Below are 12,687 nucleotides of genomic sequence, written 5' to 3' on the forward strand. Positions count from 1 at the left end.
TAGGGGGCGCAAATTCACGGGTTAGGGGGCGCAAATTACTTGCCTTGCCCCGGGTGCTGACAACCCACGCTACGCCACTGCATAGTACAAAATTAGATTCTCCTTCCCATTGCACTGCAGATAGCTATACCAGAAATTATCATTCTGCTCACTATAATCCTTTTTAATGAGTGGTTATTTTGTTTTGCTGTTGACTGCATGTCTAAACATGTATACCTGAAGGAGCGTCTCCACCCCCATCGTTCAGCCCGGACTCTGAGATCCAGCGCCGAGGGCCTTCTGGCGGTTCCCTCATTGCGAGAAGTGAGGCTACAGGGAACCAGACAGAGGGCCTTCTCGGTAGTGGCGCCCGCCCTGTGGAACGCCCTCCCATCAGATGTCAAAGAGATAAAGAATTACCTGACGTTCAGAAGACATCTTAAGGCAGCCCTGTTCAGGGAAGTTTTTAATATGTAATGCTGTACGGTTTTTAACACTGATTGGGAGCCGCCCAGAGTGGCTGGGGAAAACTCAGCCAGATGGGTGGGGTATAAATAATAAATTATTATTATTATTATTATTATTATTATTATTATTATTATTATATAATCAAGGCAAAAATTGACTGAAGCTCTGCCATGATCAAGAACTGGACTAAATGTATACAATGTAGATGTAGGTATGCCTTTGCTAGGACACTTTGCTAAGACATCTTGCTTTGTAGAGCCCTTCATTACATATCTGAAAAACAATTTTTTTGTAATCCAGTTTGAGATTTTGTTACTGTCAAACAGTATGTGTATGTATTTAAATAAAATAATTGATAAATATAACGAGCAACCTCATGGCAAATCTTAAGGTCCTGTTGAATTGGCTGGATTTGGCACGGCAGGTGCAAGCATTTTCTACTTAATAGGCCAACATGTCCACAACTGAGAGAATATAGTGTACTTACTGTGCTGATTGACCCTCCGTGATTCGGACTACAGACTGTGCCAACAAAAGCCATTCCAACCGTTGCACCAAATGCACTTCTCCCTCTGCAATGCAGGAAAAGAATGAATGTAGTGCGTTTCAAATATGTTCTGGGCTGTGCAGTGCGATCTGTGACATCTAATATGGAATGTAACAGAACATACAAGAATTTCAACTTTCACATCAGAAAAAAAAACATGCTGAGTCCTCCTGCGTGCAGGAATAAGGTCAAGACCTGTTTGTTAAAGTTCTTTCTGCTAAAACTCCAGGAACGTATAAAGCCCAGGTATGCGGAAGGGCTATGGTTCAGTGGCAAAGCAGGAGAAAGGTCAAAGGTTCAAAGGTTTCTGGCATTTCCTTGCAGGGCTGGGAGAAACCCTGGACAGCCACTGACCAGTGGTCTGAGCAGCTTCCTAGATTCACATGTGTTCTGTGGCTGGGTGATGGTGGGGCTGGGAGAAATGTTCTTCTCCTCACTTAACACAACTATCAAGCCAGTCACTTTTGTTCTCAGCCCTATCCCTCTCCACCTTGGATTAATCCATGAACCACAACCTCTCTTTAAATAGCGGCCAGTTCCCAAGATAAAAAAACAAGAACACACACAAGGCACTCAACCCACATCTTCTGCCAGATTCTCAGAACTTAAAATTGCACACTCTGAAGGGGAAAACCAACACATGTGACCAGACAAAACATATGAAGCATGCAGGTTAAGTGCAGTTTCCTAAACTGAGTTGTTCCCTTGGGCAGCAGAATCTCAAGAGTTCAAGGTCCCAGTCAGTAATCATAGATAGGTTTATGTAGAGAACGGGAAACCTTACATGATGAGGTGGCTGACATCATTTCGTGATCTCTTCAGGAGATTTGTCTCTCTCCAGGATGCGAATTTGCCCAGCACATCTCCAGCTGAACCACTATCCACATCTATAGGGTTTCCTTGAGTCCATATTTCTAGCCCAATTAGGACAACTTGTATATTTAAAGGACTGAACATCTGCACATACAAAATTGTCATTATTATGAAGATATAAGAATTTGATTAGCTATTGTTCCCCCAAATCCTTGGTCTTTGTCCACCTCTACCCCCAAAGGAAGGTCGTGCTACAAGGAAGGTAGAGGAGCCACCTCTGCTTCATCTGCTCCCAGTAGTTATGCATTCAACACATTTGTTGATGAATTGTGCTCCCCATCATGCATACAGATGTACATCTAAACAAGCTCTGCATATGATTCACATCCCACAGTCACCCAACCTCTAAGCATTTCACCAAAGGCCATCACTCCCAATGAGAATTGTATCTGTGTTGGGGAACAGGACTCTTCAGGAGTGTAATGGAATTTAGTGTAACAAGCACACATTCACAAATGGCCTAAAGCAGTGTTTCCCAACCTTGGGCCTCCAGCTGTTTTTGGACTACACTTCCCATCATCCCTTGCCACTTGTCTTGCTAGTCAGGGATGATGGGAGTTGTAGTTCAAAAACCGCTGGAGGCCCAAGGTTGGGAAACACTGACCTAAAGTACCGTGATTGCCAAAACTGGCTTCATGGGCTCTTAAAAATCACACCAGGCTGCAGGGTGGTGGTGCTAATATTTCTAAGTCACAGGGAGCCTATGAGCAACTGTGGGGTTTGAGATATTAAAAAAATCCACAACATACTCAATGCAAAGGGACAGGAGTAGCAATTGACGCTGCTGAAACAGTAGTGAAACATGGCTCCGCAATGCCTTTCAAGATGTAGGGAGCTGTGGTGGTGGGAGGTTACTGGGCAGTCCTGTCTAACTAGAGTTAACAGGGCATTAAGCCAGTTGGCAGAGCTCTCCACTTGATATAATTCCATTTTACACTGCTATGGTGTAAGTAAAAAGATAAAGGTACCCCTGACTGTTAGGTCCAGTTGCGGACGACTCTGGGATTGTGGCGCTCATAATGCTGTCTAATGTTTTTTTTTAAGAACACCAAAGAAGTGGGCTCTGGCAACATTTTTATCACTAGTTATATCCCTAATTTCAAGAGTAATTTTACTGTTAGGCAGGGCCGTCTTAAGCATATCCGGTGCCATGGTGCAAAGCTCCCTCCGGCGCCCCCCCCCCATTTCCCAGAGTTTTTTAGGGAGGACAGTGCTGCCAGCGGAGCTGGAGGAGGTGGGCAGTGGCTGGAGGGGAAGAGGTGGAGGCTGGCTGCGGCACCTCCCAGCTCAGCTGGCCACTTTGTGCCACGGTGGCCATGGCAGACGGAGGCTCCGGATGCAGCACTGCTTCGGCGTGGCATGGCGGAGGGGGGCAAGGGCAGCGAGCTGATGACGGGAGGTGCTGCATCCAGCCTCCGCCTCTTCCTGGCGCCCTCCAGAACTTGACGCCCTGGCACACCGTGCCACTAGCCTCTTTGGGTAAGACGTCCTTGCTGTTAGGTAAATCTGTGGTGCTTTTGTGTTGCTGGAGAAAGACACACACACACAGAGAGAGAGAGAGAGAGAGAGAGAAAGTGCAAGAAAGGACACAAGCTGCAAATCTCCAGCAAACTTAGGTAGCCCTCAGGAGCACAGTGGGACCTATTTCAGAGTAAAGTTGCTTATGATCAGCTGCTCTTAAACCTGCTTCCATGTACAAACAACACTCAGGAAGATAATGAGAAAAGCTCTCCATTAGACCCAGGCCATGGGAGCATAGCTGTTTATCTCTATCAGCACTATTGAAAATCTGTCTTCACATTAGATGCCCTGTGAAGCATTTTCCAATCTCAAAGCTCTCTCTCTCTCTCTTAAATTAGGAGGACACACAAACCAACACACCGTTGACTGCAAGGAAGTAATAATGAAATCCTTGGTTTTTAAGTTTAACAGTGGGATTACAAAACAAAAAAAATTCCTTCCAGTAGCACCTTAAAGACCAACTAAGTCAGTTCTTGGTATGAGCTTTCGTGTGCATGCACACTTCTTCCTTGGCCAGTATCAGGACTGATGACTCTTCAAATGGGAACTTCATGATTTCCTGAATGAGTACCTGTTCTTCAAAAGCTCCCCTGGTTTGTCAAGTGAGTGTTCCAGTTTTCGAATGTTCTTTTGGAAGCCAAACATCCGATGGGGTTTCCGATTGGCTGCAGGAGTTTCCTGCAGCCAATCAGAAGCTGCACTTTGGAAGTCGAATGTTTTGGAAGTCGAAAGGACTTCTGGAAAAAGATTCCGTTCGACTTCCGAGGTACGACTACATAATTTTTTAATTGGAGGTCACCAGAATAAAATATTTTTTCCCAGAGATATCTTGACTGGATTCATTTTCTTTCTTTTTTAAAAAAATATTTGTATATGCATTTTTCAGCTACAATCAGTTATATTTATTTCCATTACATACATTTTCTCCTCTCTCATCTCGTATGGACTTCCCAACCTACCTTTCCTTGACAACCTATTTCAGTCTCTTTGGTTTGCTGCAACTCTGAGTTTTCTACTCTTTTCCTCCTCTGTGCTTCACTTTTTGTTTTGTTTACTTGTTCATATGTTCATCCCGTTGCTCAGTCTCTGCTCCTGCCCACCTAGCAGTTTGAAAGCACGTCAAGGCAGGAAGGTAAATGGCGTTTCCGTGCGCTGCTCTGGTTCACCAGACTAAGAAGTGGCTTAGTCATGCTGGCCACATGACCCGGAAGCTGTACGCTGGCTCCCTCGGCCAATAAAACGAGATGAGCGCCGCAACCCCAGAGTCGGCCACGACTGGACCTAACGGTCAGGGGTCCCCTTACCTTTAACCTTGCTGCTGCTGTTGTGTAAAGGAAGAGGTTTTTAAACTTTATCTGGAATATGCTGTCCTATTATAGCTAACAAGAATGCTTCTGGTTTCTTCGGGAAGGAGCATTGGAGCATCTTCTTTAGTTCTTCATAAATAATTCCCCGGATTATTATTTTTTGCAAGTTTGCATTGCCACCACACATGGATTAACATGCCCTCCTTGCCTAAACATTTCCAGCATAAGTTGAATCCTCTTTTATACATCTTAACCAGTTTACTAGGCATTAATTACCATCTGAAAATCATTTTTTGGATGTTTTCTCTAATTGTATAACATGCTGAAAATTTTATCATGTTGTTCCATAGTTTTTCCCAGGCTGGTAGTTCTATACTGTATCCAAAATCAGATGCCCAATGAATCATTGCCTCCTTCGCCAACTCGTCCTTTGTCTCCCATTCCAATAAAATGCTATAGGTATTAGATAATAATTTATTGTTCTTCCCTAGAATTATTTCCCCAAATTCTGATTCTTCTTCAAATAATTTTTCCAAGAGATGTCTTGACTGGATTCATTTTCATACATGCGCCCAGTATTTTCAGGCTCTCTTAAATATTCTGAAGGATCGCAAACCTAAATCTTACAGTTTTGTATGCTTTGGTTAAGCACAATTTTTGCTGAAGTCCACAGTATGCAAAGCCTGGCAATAAACAAAACGATTACATATCTGAACATAAGAAGAGCCTGATTCTGCTAAGGCAGGCCATGCAATTAGCCTCTGCACACTTACTGATTTGATATAATCCAGTTGCTGAAGAAAATATTACTGTTGTGTTTTGACATTTTCTGCAAAATAGTGTGATAAAGCACAGTCTAATGAATGTCTCTGTGATGACTTACCCCATCAACATAATTAGCCAGTTCTACTGTTTCCTTTTGTACAGCTTCAGCATCAGATTTCTTCCGCAAGTACTGAAACAATTCAAAATATAAGATGTTCTAGAGCAAAAAATTCAAACACTTTGGCAAAATGCATTGGGTTGAGAGAGAAATTACCCTATTTTTATCAACAACCATATACAGTTCGACATATCTCTTCTCTGGCAGAACGGCTCGCCTTCTCTGTAACAAGGAAAACAGACCACATGACATTACATATATTTCCACACTGCATTTTTTTATTTTGATGTACTTTAAATAGATAAGCTAACTATAAAAAGTAAATAAAATGTTTTAGGAGGTGCCAGGCATCTAAGGAAAAGGCCAATTTGTTGGCTGAACTGGCATTCTATAATTTTTCTAACGAACCATTGTAAATTGGGGGGGGGGGGCAGTCTAGATTATGTCCTTGGATCTCATCCTGTAATCTTGTATCCAGTAAGGGTTAGAATCTAGTAGAAGAGGCTGTGGAACCTGCCAAACCAGTTCCTTTGCTAAGGTAACAGCTTTGGCTGCTCAATTAAAGGTAAAGGTACCCCTGCCCGTACGGGCCAGTCTTGACAGACTCTGGGGTTGTGCGCCCATCTCACTTAAGAGGCCAGGGGCCAGCGCTGTCCGGAGACACTTCCGGGTCACGTGGCCAGCGTGACATCGCTGCTCTGGCAAGCCAGAGCCGCACACGGAAACGCCGTTTACCTTCCCGCTGGTAAGCGGTCCCTATTTATCTACTTGCACCCAGGGGTGCTTTCGAACTGCTAGGTTGGCAGGCGCTGGGACCGAACGACGGGAGCGCACCCCGCCGCAGGGATTCGAACCGCCGACCTTTCGATCGGCAAGTCCTAGGCGCTGAGGCTTTAACCCACAGCGCCACCTGCGTCCCACTTGGCTGCTCAATTAAGTGCCCTAAAATCAAGATCTCAAAGAATAAGCAAGGCAGCAATAGTTACAACTAAGAGATGCTAGTCATTTCCCCCACTCCTCTCATCTAGCTGGTTGTCACATGATTCTAGGTATAAGAACTATAGCAGGAGTCAGCTTTTTCAGAAGGGGGCTGGTCCACTGTCCCTCAGACCATGTGGTGGGTCAGACTATATTTTGGAAAAAAGATGAACAAATTCCTATGCCCCACAAATAACCCAGAGATGTATTTTAAATAAAAGCACATATTCTACTCATGTAAAAACACGCTGATTCCTGGACCGTCTGCGGGCCAGATTTAGAAGGCGATTGGGCTGGATCTGGCCCCTGGGCCTTAGTTTGCCTACCCATGAACGAAGTAGATTGTGTGAGCAAGCGAAACATGCCTTGCTCTGTGCTGAGCCTAAACTGGACTTAGGGATTCCCTGGAAACCAATGGGGAAGAAAGATCTATTGGAGCGCAGTGCTGTAAGCCCTTCCATCCCATGCACTCTCTCTCTCTCTCTCTCTCTCTCTCTCTCTCTCAGTGTGTGTGTGTGTGTGTGTGTGTGTGTAAATAAAACCATATATCTTAACAACACCACAATAATTTGACTCACCTGGGGTATGGAGCAAGCAGAAAGGTGTAATGCAAATTATCTGAGTAAAACTGAAATTAGTATGAAAATATCCTTTTCTATTTCATCCTTGCCCCTTTTTTATGGGAATATTTTAAACATGGAAATAAAGTATCACAGAGAGATTTGTTGGAAAAAAAACCACCAGTGTCAGTTAAAAATCAGAAAGGATTGTTGCTAAAAGCTGGAATAAAAAGTTTAGACAAGGTGGACTGTTTTCGAAAAACAATGTACAAATGCTTTTTACCCTTAGAATTTTGTCCGAATTGAAGGGACTGTGTGAGATATTTGTGTATTTGAGAAAAGTCTTTGTGCTCTGCTCGTGGTCATCATCTGGCACACCACATGAAAAGGGCTCATGGGGAGAGTTTTCTAATGCATAGAAGAAGTGCTCAAATCGATCTGATCCATTGACTGGTTCCAAGCCATATCGCTTGCCGCCAATATGGAGCATTCCCCTGAAACCACAGAAAGCAAGAAAAGTTACCTGGCCGTGTCCTGCTCACCCCCACCCACATCGATAACAATTCAGCCTAAGTTAACTACTGCTAAACCAATCGTAGCAATAGCATTTATTACAACAATATATAAAATGTGTTAAGTTTCTCGAAAGGTTAGTCAAGTTAACTGTCTAGGCTGCCTACACCGTAACCCATTAGTAGCACAAAAGTGTACTTTTCTTTCTTAAACCAGGATCATTGATGCTCATATTCAACAGGCTGCATTCAATCTAGACTGATTCTAGATCCTGACATCTACAAGAATGGGGGTATGTTTCCTTGATGCACATTTGAAAACCATGATCAGGTTATCCATGCCTTTTCTTCCCTGCACAGGTCCCAGGTGAATGAATGAATCACCCTGCTGGGATAGCTCAGTCGGTAGAGCATGAGACTCTTAATCTCAATGTTGTGGGTTCAAGCCCCACATTTTGCATTGTAGGGAGTTGGACTAGATGTCCCTTGTGGTCCCTTCCAACTCCGCAATTCTATGATTCTATAAGAAGGTTGACTGTGATCTTGGTATTCACCCTGTTATAAGAATTTTAAGGTCATATATATATAATAAATGTTCATAACTGTATATATAAACCACATGTCTGAAACCCCATAGAAAAGGTCCTGAACAAATTGACCTCAAATTTTTCTCTGCAAGGTCAAAGTGGGAAACCTCCCCATTGTCTCTTTCCTCACAAATCCTGTCTTAAGGGCACATTCAAGATATGAACAGGGTGTGAGCCTGCGGCCTGTGACCTAGATTCAGGAATTAAGTAGTTATTATAACAAAAGAATGGCCAAAACCCAGATACCTGCAATCAGGTAACTTGCCAGACAGGAGATAAAGAACACACTCAGATTTCTGTTGTGGACCACCTTTTCTGTGATGTATGTATGATGTATCTGAGGGGTGGTCTTGGGCTACACCCCTTCTGTGATGTATGTATGATGTTTCTGGGGGGTGGTCTCGGACTCCAGGGTGGGCAATTTAAAATTTAAAAAGGGTGGGCACACCTCTGTTCTGGGTCCTCCTCCTCTCTCCTGCGTGTGGGGGAGCACCCTGTTGCAACAGTTACGGTAATAAAGATCAGGCTTAGTAGCTGCTTTGCTTCTCAATATTCTCTGGTTGGTCTCTGTTATTTTCTCATACCGATAGAACCCACAAAAGGACTCTATATGGGCTCTTGGGTACCCCATAAGGGGAAAGGAGCAATTTTTTTCTTATATCAATCAACACAACATTGGGCAGGTGGGGTTACACCCCTGCATTGCAAGGACCACTTCCATTTGTTTTCAAACAGTTGTACTGTGAGCCAATGGAGAATCAATTTGCAATAAGCCCCCCCCCCCCCCGGAATGAAACTGATTTCTCAAGAAGTGCTTTGCAGGGGCAAGAAATAGGCAACAGATCTCGATTGTGTCTGGAATATGTAGCAAAAGCAAGCGCTCAGACTCCCATTGATTCTAAAATAAAATGTCAAACAGATTAAAATGTATTTGCCTCAAAATGAAGTTAGAATGAAAAGGTAGTACCTAAGGCCATCACAGGTACTGAGAGCAAGCAGGGAGTCCTCAATCCCTTCAACAACTCCACGGTAATAACAGTGGGCCTGAAACCAAACAATTAATAGTGTTTTTCTTATGCAAACAACAGACGCAACCTGTAATTTGGTGTACACAACTATGCTATGTTTACTCAAATTGGCACACACACACACACACACACACACACACAATGTAGTTTTCTGGATTCTGATGCAACTGAAATGCCAGTGGAAAACAAAATAGGTTTAAAGATGCTCTCAATGCAATTTTTTTAAAAAATGCAGTATAAGCATAGATAATTTAGAAACACTGGCCAGCAAGTGCTCCAACTGGAGAATAGCCTCTACCAAAAATGTCATCTGAAGGCAGGCCTGTTTAGGGAAGTTTTTATGAATGATGTTTTGATGTATTTTTAATCTTTTGTTGGAAGCTGCCCGGAGTGGCTAGGGAAACCCAGCCAGATGGGCGGAGTTTAAATAAATTATTATTATTACTATTTACTCTGAAGAAGCACGAGCTCAGGGAGAAAGGGAGAAACATGCTAAGAGGAAGGCATGTTTGGCAAATCCTCATTGTGATCAACTCCCACCCAGAAACCTATGTCCCACTGTGGAAGGACGTGTGGATCCAGAATTAGCCTCCACAGTCACGGAGACACTGTTAAGACCATATTCATGGAAGACAATCTTACTCGACTACGAGTGATTGCCAAATAAAGAAGAAGAAAAAATTGGTCCAAACCATAGCAAGGACTGTGTTTAGCAGAACACAATGCAAGGGCAGGTCTATAACCTCCCACTCTTCTTTGGAAGTGAGTTGATCCAACCTCTCTCTATTCTCTCTTATTCTGGCCAGTAATATTACAGTTTCTAAGCCATGTTTTCCCAAACTGGTGCCCTGCAGCCTGCCAGCCTCAAAACGACAATAACATTTGGAGAGAATCAGGTTGAGGAAGGCTGTTCCAGGTACATGAGGCATATTTAACCAACCATCTTATAGCAGTTTAGAGCAATTTAAACCAAATTCAAGAGAGACAGTGTGGTGTAGTGGTTAAGAGCGGTGGACTCATAATCTGGTGAACAGGGTTCGCTTCCCTGCTCCTCCACACGCAGCTGCTGGGTGACCTTGGGCCAGTCACACTTCTCTGAAGTCTCTCAGCCTCACTCACCTCACAGAGTGTTTGTTGTGGGTGAGGAAAGGAAAGGAGAATGTTAGCCGCGTTGAGATTCCTTAGGGTAGTGATAAAGCGGGATATCAAATCCAAACTCTTCTTCTACTTCTTTAACAAAGGGCTCATCCAGACTGGCTCTTGACCAATGCCTAGAAAGCACTGTCCAAGCAGTTTTCTGCTTCTCCTGCATTTTTAGGCACGGGTCTAAGCAGTTTTGCCCTTGCTCCACTGCTTTCCACCAGAAAACCTGCTCTTTAGTAATAAAGTAAAGGGACCCCTGACCGTTAAGTCCAGTCGCGGACGACTCTGGAGTTGCAGTGCTCATCTCACTTTACTGGCCAGCATGACTAAGCCGCTTCTGGTGAACCAGAGCAGCGCACGGAAATGCCGTTTACCTTCTCGCCGGAGCGGTACCTATATATCTACTTGCACTTTGACGTGCTTTCGAACTGCTAGGTTGGCAGGACAGAGCAATGGGAGCTCACCCCGTCACAGGGATTTGAACTGCCGACCTTCTGATCAGCAAGCCCTAGGCTCTTTAGTAATAAATCAGAGCAATTGCCAATCTGGAGAAAAGCTGATGGATGGTTGCTGTGATTCAGCGGTAAAGATCAGGTTTTCCGGGGGGGGGGGGGGAATGGCGAGGCAAGGGTATGTCTCGATGAACCCTAAGTTTTTACTCTGCATAGACTGTTGAAATTACTAGACATGGCTAAGTTACATCCATTTATGTCAGCAGGCCAATTCTGAGTAAGACACAGTTGAATAGTGCCCCCAGGGAGTTGTCTCTCTATCTCTCTCACACACATACCTTTTTCTTTTTGTTCAGCTATAAAAATACCTTTCTTGAGGTGGCCAAGAAAGATAAAGGTATCAGGGGTGTGAGACAATGTCCTGGGGCACTATAGCTGCTTCAGATGGGATTACATCACCTGCATCCTCATTGAAATCAGCCAGTTATTAATCTATAGCAGCCTAGTGAATCAGTTGTTGCTAAAAGGGGTCTCTCCATTATGGAGGGGGTCTTCCACCATTACAGTACCTTAGCTTTGAAGGGAGTAGTCTCCAACTTGCCATCTTTTCTGTAGGTATATAGTATAAAATTCTCACCAATAAGGTTTCTGAAAGCATAAAAATACATTGCATGTGATTTTATGTTGGTTTTCTTTTCCTTACTGCATTATCTGCAGATCAGGAAAATCTGAATTTAATGTGGGGTAGTACAGGCTGCCCCTTGGATGAGGACAACATCATGTGGACAAGAAGGAAAATATGTCAGCGTGGGTTTTAAACCGCTTTGAGGTTTCATTACAATCAAGTGGTGCATAAATATAGTGAAATAAAACAAATAAATAAATGCATTGAATCAATTTTAAACTGGCGTGTTTACACAGCCACACTCCACTCTGACCACTATTAGTATTGACTGGTGATAATTTTAAGCTTTTCCAGGAACGGCGCCTTTCTGATACTGAAGACCTGGTTCATAAGATTGCTGTGCTTATTGCCTTGTGGGCAACCATTTGATCCGCTAACTCTTTGTTGTGTTGCCATTCTAGCCTGTTGATATGTTGCAGTTACCTGCTCCAGAGTTACCTGCTCCACATTTATCAGGATGTGGTTTGGCAAGAACCTCATCTACCCTGGCATTTTACACTTGAGATGAATAATTTTAGGACTCACTTTATTTCTGCGGTTCTGAACTGTTCCGAACTGTTTTTAACATTGTGTTTTAATTGTTGTCACCCACCCTGGGACCTTAGAGTAAAGGGAGGGTAAATACTGATACTTATAATATTATTATTTTTTAAAAAAATAATAATATTGTTTTGCTTAGATCTCTTTCTTAGAGATCCTGAAATGATCCCAACAATTTCGCCACGTCACTCTTTATGACACATAGCCTAATGGAGAGGGTATGTAGTTTAGGGGTATTCCTGGATTCCTTTGCTATGACTTGAGGCTCAGGTTGCCAATTCAGCTGGATTCAAATGAAGCTCAGTCACAACACACCCTTCACTGCTCCCATCCCAAAATTTATCTGTTGCATCCCAAGGTAAAGGTAAAGGGACCCCTGACCATTAGGTCCAGTTGCAGATGACTCTGGGGTTGCGGCGCTCATCTCGCTTTACTGGCTGAGGGAGCTGGCGTTTGTCCGCAGACAGCTTCCGGGTCATGTGGCCAGCATGACTAAGCCGCTTCTGGTGAACCAGAGCAGCGCACTGAAATACTGTTTACCTTCCCGCCGGAGCGGTACCTATTTATCTACTTGCACTTTGACGTGTTTTCAAACTGCTAGGTTGGTAGGAGCACAGACCGAGC

The 12,687-nt window shown here is 43.7% G+C and overlaps 1 protein-coding gene across 4 annotated transcripts in view; it reads right to left on the reverse strand.

The window, feature by feature from the left end:
- Window positions 1–12,687, reverse strand: part of LOC310845732 (disintegrin and metalloproteinase domain-containing protein 9-like) — a 35,725-nt gene that overhangs the window by 12,593 nt on the left and 10,445 nt on the right. For all 4 annotated transcript variants that reach the window (XM_083741258.1, XM_083741256.1, XM_083741257.1 and 1 more), the window contains exons 5-11: window positions 11,408–11,486; window positions 9,183–9,259; window positions 7,400–7,610; window positions 5,735–5,800; window positions 5,579–5,650; window positions 1,779–1,951; window positions 935–1,019 (exon numbers count right to left, since the gene is read on the reverse strand). In XM_083741258.1, coding sequence (XP_083597384.1) covers window positions 935–1,019; window positions 1,779–1,951; window positions 5,579–5,650; window positions 5,735–5,800; window positions 7,400–7,610; window positions 9,183–9,259; window positions 11,408–11,486 — 763 coding nt within the window. The remainder of the gene's footprint in view (window positions 1–934; window positions 1,020–1,778; window positions 1,952–5,578; window positions 5,651–5,734; window positions 5,801–7,399; window positions 7,611–9,182; window positions 9,260–11,407; window positions 11,487–12,687) is intronic.

The sequence above is a fragment of the Podarcis gaigeae genome, assembly GCF_964106915.1.
Source record: "Podarcis gaigeae genome assembly, chromosome: 5".
NCBI classification, from domain to species: Eukaryota; Metazoa; Chordata; class Lepidosauria; order Squamata; family Lacertidae; genus Podarcis; species Podarcis gaigeae.